This window comes from Myxine glutinosa, chromosome 7 (assembly GCF_964187855.1).
Source record: "Myxine glutinosa chromosome 7, kmMyxGlut1.1, whole genome shotgun sequence".
Lineage (NCBI taxonomy): Eukaryota > Metazoa > Chordata > Myxini > Myxiniformes > Myxinidae > Myxine > Myxine glutinosa.
This window is the reverse complement of record NC_136267.1, coordinates 66,937,250-66,950,071: the sequence shown is the minus strand read 5'-3', so window position 1 is coordinate 66,950,071 and position 12,822 is coordinate 66,937,250. Positions and strand designations below refer to the sequence as shown.

Genomic DNA, 12,822 nt, shown 5'->3' with positions numbered 1-12,822 from the left:
CAAACAAAACATATTTATGAGCCAATCAAGAGGAACAACCTGCCCCTCTTCAGTCAGCTTCCAGCCAAACAGAAGTCAAAGGGACACCAGCAGCTAACATCACTGAAGAACGACTGTTATTTGTTCTCCAGGCTATATATTGCCTCACAGATATGAGATGAGGACCTCAACGAGTTCTTTCAACGTGAGAATCAGGCTTGCCCACCTTCGCTGTCACAGATGGGCAAGTTGAGAACTGGTGTGAAATCACACCTGGTAGGCTGCCTGGAAGAACTCGTTCCTTCACAAACCAGTGCGTCTGCATCAGCTGCAGATGTTATTGTTCTTGATGGAGCTGCAGTTGTCAATATGTTGCAACCTGGTCTAGCCAAAAGATTTGATGATTATGCAACTGCAGTGTTCCTATCTCACATCAGAACTCACCTGCAGCAAGCAAGACAGGTAGACATTGTGTGGGATGAGTACTTTACGGACAGTCTGAAGGCATAAGATTGAATGGGACACATGGAGGTGCTACATTGAGGTGACATCAGCATTTTGCACATTGAGTGCTACACTAGAGTCTGTAGATGACTCAATGGAGTCATCCATTGACATTGACAACTAAAGCGCTTTATGATCCTGCTTTTATGACCGTACTAGTAGTGAGAAATGTGTCAATGAGGCCCACAAACAGCTCTTTTCTGAGAAGGGTAGAGCACTCCACGGTCTTCCTCCAACAAAGGCAGCATTAATCCAACACACAAGGAGGACTGCATACCAGGCTGGTTACTGCTGGGGCCAAATGATGATTGTAGCTCCTCAGCTTCAAAGCCCAAGTGAATGGGGATGGAATAAGGGCAACAATGGGGAATCTTATATTCAAAATCAAAAGTCTTGTATTATTAATGTTAATACAATTCAAAGAAAAGGAGCGGTAAGAATTGATGTTTTACTCACAAGAGAGCAGGGGAAAACACTAAATGATACTGGCTCACTTAAAATTAAAATGACAAAACCTATGTTAAAGAGTGGAGGATTTCTCCCGTTTCTAATTCCTTTATTTGCTGGTTTAGGTGCGGCGGGAGCATTGACTGGTGGTATTTCAGCAGCGATAAAAACTGCTAACGAAAGGAAGGCACAACTAAAAGCTCAAAATGAATTGGAAAGACATAACAAGGAGTTGGAGAAACAAATTAGTGGAAGTGGTGTAATTGTAGATTTTGCTGAAAAACTTGAAAGTCTACCTGATAAAGCTAGATTGTTGGTTGGAGATATGCTTTCCTCTATCGCACAGGCGGGTGTTAAACTAACTAAACGGGGTAATGGATTGTATCTTTCTCATAAATAAATGGTTTAAATAATTTGGAAATACTACAACATCAACAAGAAAAAGAGCAATCAGAGATTGCAAAAATTCCATGGGGAGATGGTTCAAGGGTAGCAAGGGATGAGGAAGGAGTTGAAGAAGAGAGAGAAAGAAGAGAGAGGGAGGAAAAGGAGAAAAGAGAGAAGGAGAATAGGGAGGAAAGAGAGAAGGAGAAGAGGGAGGAAAGAGAGAAGGAGGAGAGGGAGGAAAGAGAGAGAGAGGAAAAATATATAAAAATATGGAAACCAGTGAGATTAATAAAAGATTGAAGGTATTACAGAAAGTAAATCAAACTCAAATGTTTGTGTGTGTGTGTGTTTGTGTGTGTGTGTGTGTGTGTGTGTGTGTGTGTGTGTGTGTGTGTTTGTCTGTCTGCTCACTTATACTTGCCTACAGGTCAGAATTTTAAACCAATCTTCACAAAACTTCACCAAATGGAATTGTTTGTGGTCTGACAAAATCCTATATATTTTTGAGGTCAAAAGGTCAACATAGACCAAGGGTCAACAACCTTTTCAAATTTCTAAAATCCTCAATTTTCATCCGATTGACTTGAAATTTGAATAGGATTTTCATATCAGCGAACTGAATTCAACCACCAACTATTTTTGAGATCAACATAGGCCAAAAGGTCAACATAGGCCAAAGGTCACCATAGGCCAAAATTCAACCACTTTTTTCAAATTCCTAAAATCCTCAATTTTCATCCGATTGACTTGAAATTTGAATAGGATGTTCATATCAGCTAACTGAATTCCACCAACAACTATTTGTGAGGTGAGCATCAGCCAAAAGGTCAACAAAAGCCAAAGGTCAACAACGTTTTTTCAAATTCCTAAAATCCTCCATTTTCATCCGATTGACTTGAAATTTGAATATGATTTTGATATCAGTTAACTGAATTCCACCACCATCTATCTGTGAGGTCAACATCATCCAAAAAGTCAACATAGACCGAAGGTCAACCACTTTTTTTCAAATTTCCTCAATTTTCATCCGATTGACTTGAAATTTGAATAGGATTTTCAGATCAGCGAACTGAATTCAACCACCAACTCTTTTTTAAGATCAACATGGGGCAAAAGGTCAACTTACTAGTTTTCATCTAATTGACTTGAAATTTGTAGGCGATTTGCATATCAGGTCACATATTTCAACCACGACCTATTTGTGAGGTCAAAAGGATGCTCTACCGAATGCCATTTTGCTTTGTTATCTTTTTCCAAGTGTCGCCTTATGAGTGATTTTTCATTTGTGTGTTTGTCTGTGCGTGCGATAACTCATGAACGCTTTCAGCTATCTTCATCCAACGTTACCATAGGATTCCGAAGTACAAAAGTGAGGCTATCAATGTTTTTGACTATATACTGTACGTCAAATGTCAAGGTCACAGTGAAAATTGTCGCCATACCTGTCAGGATACTGCCTGACGCCTTATATTGTTACTTGGCAAAAACCTTTTTCTTTTTTTTCCAAGTATGGTGATCACTCCCGTTTGTGTGTTTGTGTGTTTGTGTTTGTTAGTTTTTTGTCTGTCCGCTCACTTATACTTGCCTACAGGTCACAATTTCAAACCAATCTTCATGAAACTTCACCAAATGGTAGAGTTTGTGGTCCCAAAAAATCCTCTATTTTTTAGGTCAAAAAGTCAACATAGGCCAAAGGTCAACCACTTTTTTTCAAATTTCTAAAATCCTCAATTTCCATCCAATTGACTTGAAATTTGAATAAGATATACATATCGGCTAACTGAATTCAACCACCAACAATTTTTGAGATCAGCGTAGGCCAAAAGATCAACATAAGCCAAAGGTCAACCACTTTTTTCGATTTCTAAAATCCTCAATTTTCATGCGATTGACTTGAAATTTGAAAAGGATTTCCATATCGGCAAACTGAATTCAATCACCAAATATTTTTGAGCTCAGCCTAGGCTAAAAGGTCAACATAGGCCAAAAGGTCAACATAGGCCAAATTTCTAAAATTGTCAATTTTCATCCGATTAACTAAAAAATTTAAGACAATTTGCATATCCGGTCACTAAATTGAACCACTAATTATTTGTGAGGTCAAAAGGATGCCCTACTGAGTGCCATTTTGCTTTGTTCTCTTTTGCCAAGTGTCGCTCAATGAGTAATTTTTCATCTGTTTGTCTGTCTGTGAACAGGATGTCACAAAACACGTTGTGGACGGATTAGGACGAAATTTAGTGGCAATGTTGGGTTTTTTGACAATGTCGAAATCATTAGATTTTGGTGACGATCTGGATCTGGATCTGATTCTGAAGTGATTCTTCACCATTGAGAGAAAGGGGAAAAAACAACGTATAGCACGATATCTCAAAAAGTTGTCGATGGATTTGAAGTAATTTTGATGGGCAGGTTGCGTTTTTGACAAGGAAGAATTGATTTAATTTTGATGAATATTTGAATCTGGATCCAGATCAGAGAATTTTTACGTGATTGTTCACCATTCAGTGATGGGACTAAAACGATATATTGAATATATAGCATCATATTTCTAAAAGGTGTGGACGACTTATGATAAAGCTAGGTGGACGAGTTGGTTAGGTGACAAGAACAGCCCTATTAGATTTTGCTTCAAGTCCGAATCCAGATCCGGCCTATCAGTGGATGCAAAACGTAAACTGTTCATCCTGGCGGAGGTGTGCGCTCTACCGAGTGCCCTTCTAGTTGCAGCTGTTAAAAGCAACTTCATGACCCATTTATATTTGGTTTGTGTGTGGCAGTGCAATTTGTCATTATCCTTGCAGCTTGATGCCCTCACCTGCTTGTTGCTTTGTTCATGTGTTCTGCCAAGTCACCAGACTCTGCTGAAAGCTCATACCTTGCAGACAATTACCTGCATGAATACTCTCTTGAAGCAAGTATTTTTCTCCTCGGTCAAACCTTCTTTCCTGCTTAACACGACATTCATTGTTAAACAGACTTTGATGTTTGTGCAGATTCTTTACTGTTTCTGTGCTTACCTGAATTGAAGGCCTGACCAAATGTCGCACAGTGACAGCAGTTTTACCTTGTCTGGTTACCGTTCTCGGCTTCTGTCATCCATTCATTGTTGTTTCGCTCACGGAATAAAGTGCATGTTGCTACCATATTGACACAGGTCGTGCAGAGACAAAAATCCACTTGCATCACCTAATCCGAGCAAACAGGTGCTTAAGAGGGTAAGCCTGCACCTTGGCTACCTTATGTGTACCCATCGATAATAACTTGTGTTATGATGCAAATGCACATTTAAACAACAGGTATGCCAGCTGTGGAAATGATGTCATTATGATTAATCAGGTGAGCGTTCCACTATTTTACAAACCATTATTTAATTATCTGACATATTGGACGACATGTCTCAAATGGAACGTTTGCACAATTAACATGACGCATATTTTCACAGGTGTGCGCACGGTACAGGCGGGGAGCTGCGCCTCCGGTCACGCTGGCCTCACCTGCGCACGTGTCTCGTTTGTTTGTGGAAGAACGTCATCACTTGCTCTATTGTGAGATCCCTAAAGCTGGCTGCACCAACTGGAAGCGCCTGCTCATGGTGCTGTCAGGCCGTGCACCCAGTACCACGGCTGTGCTCCATACTGCTGCACATTATGCCAACGGCTTGCGCCGTCTGGACTCGTACCCACGGCATGAAATTGAACGGCGCCTTCGTACCTACACTAAGGTGCTCCATTGAATTTTGATACGGACAGTTTTCATTCAAATGATAAAGAGACCATATTGTTATTAATGATCATCATTATTATCATCAACCTTTGCTACAAACTTGAACTACATTTACATAATTAGTATCTTCTGATCACTTATCAACCGAAGCGAAAAGCAGGGTTAGGCATTCGGGTACGTACGTATGGTGTACGTGTCTGCATTTCTAAAATTCATTTTCTCGGCAACGGTTGCTCCGATTGACACTAAATTTTACCATAGAAGCGCCTCCGGCTGTCGAATTTTTTTATTCATAATTATGACGTCATAGGTCACATGGTACGGACGCCATCTTATAAAAACATTACACCTATATATCTCAAAAACCGCTCAATGTAAAAAATTCAAAGATGGCTCATTGTGAAGGACTCCCCATGGGGAATAAGACATGTTGATGGTGATGTCATCGGTGCTTTAATTATGACGTCATAATTCGACAAGTATAACGCTTGATCTGAGCAGTATGAAAAAAGAAATTCCTCTGCAACTGCTCGACTGATGGACACATTTTCAGAATATGAGCGGCTCCTCCTGTGGAATTTTATTAATGATAACTATGACGTCATAGGTCACATGGTGCAGGCGCCATCTTGGAAAAATCGAAAAACGTTGCCCCTCTATATCTCCAAAACCACTCCATGGAGAAAATTGAAACATGGTTCATTGTCAAGTACTCCCCTTGGGGAATAAAATATGTTAATAATGATGTCATCGGTGCCTTCGTTATGACGTCATAATTCGACAAGTACAACACTTACCCGATCATAATTATTTTTTTTCTCTGCAACTGTTTGTCTGTTGGAGACTAAATTTTCACCATAGGAGCGCCTCCTCCTGTGGAATATTTTAGTGATAATCATGACCTCATAGGTCATGTGTTACAGGCGCCATCTTGGAAAAACCGAAAAACGTTGCACCTATATATTTCCAAAACTGCTCTATGGAAAAAAAATGAAACGTGTCTCATTGTAAAGAACTCCATATAGGGAATAGGTGTTGTTAACGATGACGTCATTGGTGCCATAACTATGACGTCATAATTCGACAGGGACAACGCTTAGTCTGATCAGTTTGAAATGTATTTAGCGTGATCTATGCAACAATTATATTGGAGAATATAAATTCATGATGTCATCGCTCACGTGGTCTGGCAGCCATATTGGATCAAAGACAAAAAATATTCAAAAACAGAAGAGTTAGCTCGCACCACGTTGACTGCGCAGGGTAAGTATTCTATGAATACCATCTGGTTGAACCAAGAGTTGGTTGAAGAGATAGATTTGAAAGAGAAGGGGATATAAGCCTCCATGCCTGCACCGATAACTTCGGCTAAACGTGCCGCAGAGATAGTAGGCTATGAGCCAAGGGGGTTGGTCGGTACCATACAGATGGAGTAAGGCTCATTGTGATTTTTAGCAAGATATATGTCCCTAGATATGAAAAAAAGGTGATAGCAGTGTATAACTCTCGGCCATCTCTGTGTTATCACCCGAAATATTATTATACGCCTGCTTCGCTTCGCCAAAAAATGTGATATTTGCTAAAATTGGAATAAATATATGTTTTTAAGGACCACAGAGTGCCAATAATTTGCATACTGGATGCCAACTAATATAGTAATAGAAAATAGAACATTTGTGGGAGTTATTTGCTCGAAGCTTCTGGTCCGATCTCAACTCCACAGATTGGACTAGTTTTTCCCGAGTTGACGTTCCCTTGTATCTCTTGACATTTTCGCAGAAAATGCATGTGTAGTCATAGATGCGTGATTCTGATGAGGATCGTCTTGCCGGTCGCTTAGCATTGGAACACCCAGCAACAGCTTCCTCTGTTGAGCTTGAATCTGTTTTACGTTTAAGGGCTTCCAGATCTCTCTTCATCGTGAAAATGCTTCTACATTTCCTATGGTAGAAGATCACTGGAATCTCCTTGTCTGTCACCGATTTAGCGATGTCAAGTATAGGGGAGTGATCTCTTACTTGAGCAGCATTTATTAGGGTTTTCCATGATTCAAAACTTTGTGGACTGGTAAGTTGTTCATTTGGATCAATACTCAGTGATTCCTTGTGAATGATACAATGTCTTCCAGTTGGCACTTCGGCCTCATCTCTGGTTTGTTCTTCCATTGCGATTGTACTAGCAATACTGGGCAAGCACTAACACCACCACCACCACATTACCTGGAATGACAAAAGGAAATAACAATTTAGTTGGGTAATACAGATGCAAATACAGTAATGTTTAACCCTTTAGCTCCTATAATATCAAAATTAGGGGGTATGGTTGAACATATTTTGAACTTTACCAAAATATGTGCCCCAAACAACCACCATATTACAAAGTAATGATATATTCCAATGCAGTGGTTCCTTGCGAAGATTTTGAGGGGTCAAATGTTACTCTGGGAGTTTTCATTTTTGAAATATTGACAAAAATGTACAATGTGAATTCTGAACTCGAAGCGATTTCGACCACTTTTTCACTAAATTTAACATATCTTTTGTCATTATATCAAAAATCTGATAAATAACCCCCACAAATGTTCTATATTTCTATTACTATATTAGTTGGCATCCAGTATGCAAATTATTGGCACTCTGTGGTCCTTAAAAACATATTTATTCCAATATTAGCAAATATCACATTTTTTGGCGAAGCGAAGCGGGCGTATAATAATATTTCGGGTGATAACTAGACTACGGATTTTTATGTTAAGAAAATAGGCCTTTTATGTTTTGAAAAGCGGAATTTTTTTTTTTTTATGTGAAAAAATCCCGAAATATTTTTTTCCCCCGTTTTATTCATTTTTTATTATTACCAAGTTTTTCAGAAATCAGTCAAAAAAAGAACAAAAAATGGTAAGCTTTTTCCTGCACAACATTAAGCACTCTGGGCTAGTAAACAGGTACAAAATGACGTTCAGGTACCTTTATTGCAACCGCATTGTTTGATAAGTAGAGGACTAGAAGAAATTGACAAGACCCTTTTAGGAACGGTTAAAGTAGGTGTTTGAAATCATTATCTTGGTAATGTTCTCCTTGGTGAGGCGGTGGCGGCGGTCGGTGAGGACGTTTCTGTAGACGGAGAAGGACCTTTCCACGTCGACGCTGACGATGGGGCAGTACCTCAAGAGGGGGATGTCGGCAAGCTTGACTCCAGCCGGCACACCAACCTCAGATCGTGCTGATCTCCATCCAGGATCAAAGCCACTGTCCTCAGCACACCAATGTCGGGATTGCGCTGCAGCACCGCCTTGAACTTGGTGAGCAGGATCTCCTTACGGCAGCCTCGGATCTTTTCGAGCTCCTCCTTGGCCTGATCAAGGAGCTGGAAGGCCTTGGCCAGCTCCATGCCGGCCTCCTCCAGCTGCTTAAGGATCTTCGGGATGAACAACATGTGGGCATTTAAGAAGACCAAACTGAGCTTGATGTCCGCCTTTCCGAACAGGTCCTTGGCACTCCGGATTGCCATCGCGTCGTCATCGTTCAGCTGGTCCACAATGTCCTTGACGGCCTCGAAGTGCTCGGCGTAAAACACCGCGGCGTCGATCCACGTCCCCCACCGAGTCAGAATGGGCTCCGGGGGGGGAGATAAAGATTGGGCTGCTGCTCCTTCCAAAGGACAACATGCGACGGGGCTTTGACGAACACCTTCTTCGTCGTGGCAATCAGGTCGTTGACGTCCTTGAACATTTCTCGGACTGTCTCGCAGACACGGTGGAGCGCGTGGGCAACGCAAGTCACATGCAGCAAGTCCGGGAAGAGTTCCTTTAGGGCATGGCCGGCCTTGATCATATAGGCCGCGGCGTCGCTGACGAGGACCTTGAGGCACTCCGGCTTGAAATCAGGCCAAAGATAGCGCAGCGTGTCGTTGACTGCGCGCACGATCTCCCCAGAGTTGGTCTTCTCCAGAAACATGCACTGGACGAGGTGGGGACGAAAGTACCCCTCCTTGGACAAGCGTCCCACGATGATGTTGGCCACATATCGACCTGCCGAATCGGTCGTCTCGTCGACGGACAGCCACATGGGCTGCTGTCCGAGGTCGGCACGGAACCCCGCCAAGGCCTCGTCGTAGCACTTGTCGAGGTAGTGCTTTCGAATCCAGCTTTCATCGGGGATCTGGAGAGTGATGTGCTTCTCTAGGAACGACCGGAGGGCAGGGTTTTCCAATTTCGACCATGGGATGCCAGCGGCCAGCATGGCCTGGCACAGCTCCTGAGCCGCGACGTCGCACTTGTGCCTCTTTCCGCCACCAAAGTCCTCCATGGTGGCTTGCGTGACCGTCCTCTTCTTCTTCAAGGCCAAGTTGTTCTTGTGGCGGTCTCCTCGGACATGTTGGGCCAGCTCAGACTTCTGCTTCGCCCGGAAAGTCTTTTCACAAGCTCGACAGAAAGCCGTGTCACTCGACACGTACTTGAAGGTGGCCCCATCGCCGCCAGCGTTGAATTCCTTCAGCCACTTGTCACGAAGAGCAGCACTCATCTTGATAGGAGACTTGTTCACACTTTGTGTACACTCTCTCACTGTAGTACACCGCCTCACTGCTGTACACGCTGGGGACGCAACGCACGCAAGTGGACGCAACGTTTTGTTTTTGAGAATGATCGCAGTTAAAAATTTCGATCGCAGTTAAACATTTCGATCGCAGTTAAAAATTTCGAAAAATTCCCTAATCTTTTTTAGCATTGCCAGACATTTTCGACCAAAAAGGGCATTTTATTTTATTTTTCCCGAAAAAGGGCGAAATATTTGTTTTTCTCCGAAAATAGCAAAATATTTTTTTTGCGCGCAAAAAAGCGGTTTTATGTGAAAAAACATTTTTTATTTTTTCACATAAAAATCCTATGTGCAGTGATAACACAGAGATGGCCGAGAGTTATACACTGCTATCACTTTTTTTTTCATATCTAGGGACATATATCTTGCTAAAAATCACAATGAGCCTTACTCCATCTGTATGGTACCGACCGGTCAATTTGGGGGGTCTGGCTCATAGCCTATAGAGGCATCGCCCGAGGAAAGGAAGTCGTCTTCCCAGGGAAAATCAGAAAAAAGGTTTTGTAAACCAGTCCAGTCAGCGCTATTGAAATTCCAATTCTGGTGTTTAGTCGGAGGAGACGGAGTGGTGGTAAGTAAAGTGATGCACACAAGATTGTGGTGAGAAGAACCAATTGGAGGTGAAAATGTGTAGCTTTAACACAACGGATTGAAGGTAAAGAACAAATCCAAAGTATTGGAAGAGTGGTCATGACAATCTGGGATATGGGTAGGGTGGGTGATAATTTGTTCCAAATCATTTAGAATGGAAAATATAAGAGCTTCAACTCCCCCAACATCAGTGTGGGATGATTTCAACCACTCCCTGTGGTGTACATTGAAGTCTCCTAAATAGAGGAATTCTGCTTGAGGGTGTTGGGATGTCATGGCCTCATGGCAGGAATTAAGATAGTCAAAGAAAGCCATAAAGTTTGTGGAATTGGGAGAGCAGGAAGTGAAACAGAGAAAAATAGTGATGGTCGGGAGACAAATCTGAAGCCAGATTACATCAAAGTTTGGGAATTCGAGGTCCACAAGGTGTACAGCAGGTGTGTTGATATTGGAGTAGATACACACTCCTCCTTTGAAGCAGAATTGTGAGTGAAGGTTGTAGTTTGAAATATTAAAGGAGTTAACAAGAACATCATGTGACAATAGGGTCTCTGAGAGAAGTAAGATTACATTAGGAGAGGTACTTGGAGAGGTATTAGGACAGGGCATTAGGAGAGGTACTTGCTAGATGATGTGCAACGGAGGAAACATTTGAAGAAAGACCCCAAATGTTGGTAAAATGAATTGAAAAAGGGTCACTTTGACAAGAAAGGGATTGACGGTAGCGATTGTATGAGAGAGACAGAAAGTAAGTTCAGCAATCCTGACACGGAGAGTGTGCGATGGTTCCGGGCACCACTTTAAAGCTCCTAAGTCAGAACGGTAGTACTACCCTGAGCGGTTGCTTTCTCCAACCTACTACCTAAAAAACAGGTCCAACCAGATGGGTGTTTGTTTTGGAGACACCATCTCCTAACTGGATGGCCGTTGGTTCCCGAAGGGAGCTCATCCGCCCTTTGACAGGTATTGTTTTAAGTCCTGCAGGATGTCACAGTCACCCTCGCCATTGGCAAGCGAATGAGGGTAGTCAGTTTAGTCGCCACTACCCGAGCATGCGGCAGGTAGCACTGGCTTATATGTTATTAGTGGCAATGAAGAGACTGACCTGAACCAAAGAACCAATGAATGATGGCTTACAGATGTATGTCTTTTTTTTTTCTACATCAGATCCAAGATGGCCGACTGGCAGACATTTTGTTACTTAAACGTGTCCCCAAACATTTATTGAACATGCATGGTTCGATTTTGTTCAAACTTGGCAAAAGCACAGTACATGCTCTCTCTCTCTCTCGCTCTCTCTCTCTCTCACTCCCTCTCTCCTTAGGTGTTATTTGTTAGAGAGCCATTGGAACGTCTCGTATCAGCTTTTCGTGACAAGTTGCAGCGGCCGAATCCTTATTATGGCCCACTATATGGTCGCGCAATCCTAGCTCGCTACCGGAACAATGCCAGCCGTTCAGCACTCCATTCCGGTACTGGTGTCACTTTCCGAGAGTTTCTTCGATTCCTATTGGATCCGCACCGGCCACTAGCCCCCGATGTACACTGGGAGCCAGCGGCGCGCCTTTGTCACCCATGCTACATTACATACGACTTCATTGGGCATTTTGAAGCTTTGGCATCTGAAGCAGATGCTTTTCTTGCTGCTCTCGGTATCCCACCCACCTTGAGGTTTCCTCCAAAAGAACATGATGTCACGGAAGCCGTGAGGACAGAGGCAATGCATTTGAGCAAAGACAAAGGATCATTTGATATAAGCCGGCAATACTTTTCACGACTTCTGCAGCATGAGCGCCAACTTGCCTATGATTTGTACTATCTGGATTACATCATGTTCAACTACTCAAAACCTTTTTCAGATGTTCATTAGGCCTTGGGACACTTAACGAATGAACACAAAGATAGCCTTGGATATATATAGGCCTCAAAGAACTGAGAAATGATTGTTCAACACCACATCGTCATCACAATTTATTTCTGAGCTCACCACGTCTTCATTTTAAGTTAAATTCTGGCGTTATAAACTCTGGCCTTGTCTTACACCCATACTCCAAAACTGCCTCATGAAGCAAAATGCATTTTGGACCTTCTTCAGGCCCACACATTCCCTTATCTATTGACAAATTATCCCCATGTACAACACGTGACAGTTTAACAGAATGCACATTTGTACAGGAGCACTTCTGCACATCTGTCACCACAGGAGCCAGATCTGAAACACGACCAAATGTTTCCCTTTGTTGTTGCATCACTTCTTCTTCGTTGGTCTGCAGCAAGCACAAAGCTGTGGGGTAGCGTCATTGGCTGAGGATGCAGCTGTGCCCCTGATGCAGCGCCCTCTGCTGGTAAGGGCAAGAATTTGTAATTTGTTTAAGGTGCTGGCGATAGGTCACCCAATCTTCGTGAAGGCCAACATATGATCATTAACGTCCATCCGAGAGAGAGAGACTCACACACACACACACATTGATGAATCTCCCAGCCTGTGCAACAACAGGATGAGAGTTTATAGCTGGGACGGGATTCGAACCCAGGCTAGACAGCTTGGAGGGCGAGTGTGCGTAGGTCTCGGACAGCTGTCAGCCCATGT

General features: G+C 42.7%; 1 protein-coding gene across 1 annotated transcript; it reads left to right on the top strand.

The window, feature by feature from the left end:
* The first annotated feature begins 219 nt into the window (after nt 1-219).
* On the top strand, nt 220-12,351 carry LOC144893068 (carbohydrate sulfotransferase 8-like). The gene is made up of 5 exons (XM_078782692.1): nt 220-441; nt 4,098-4,231; nt 4,475-4,535; nt 4,763-5,041; nt 11,557-12,351. The coding sequence occupies exons 1-5, from the start codon at nt 220-222 to the stop codon at nt 12,100-12,102; spliced, it is 1,242 nt and encodes a 413-aa protein (XP_078638818.1). The 3' UTR covers nt 12,103-12,351.
* The last annotated feature ends 471 nt before the right edge of the window (nt 12,352-12,822 follow it).

What these genes read in the sequence shown, in the direction of transcription:
- LOC144893068 (XM_078782692.1), top strand. Translation starts at nt 220, where the DNA reads ATGGGCAAGTTGAGAACTGGTGTGAAATCACACCTGGTAGGCTGCCTG. An exon ending in GCAAACAGGTGCTTAAGAGG is followed by an intron (nt 4,536 to 4,762) that starts GTAAGCCTGCAC and finishes ATATTTTCACAG; the next exon opens with GTGTGCGCACGGTACAGGCG. An exon ending in GCCTTCGTACCTACACTAAG is followed by an intron (nt 5,042 to 11,556) that starts GTGCTCCATTGA and finishes CTCTCTCCTTAG; the next exon opens with GTGTTATTTGTTAGAGAGCC.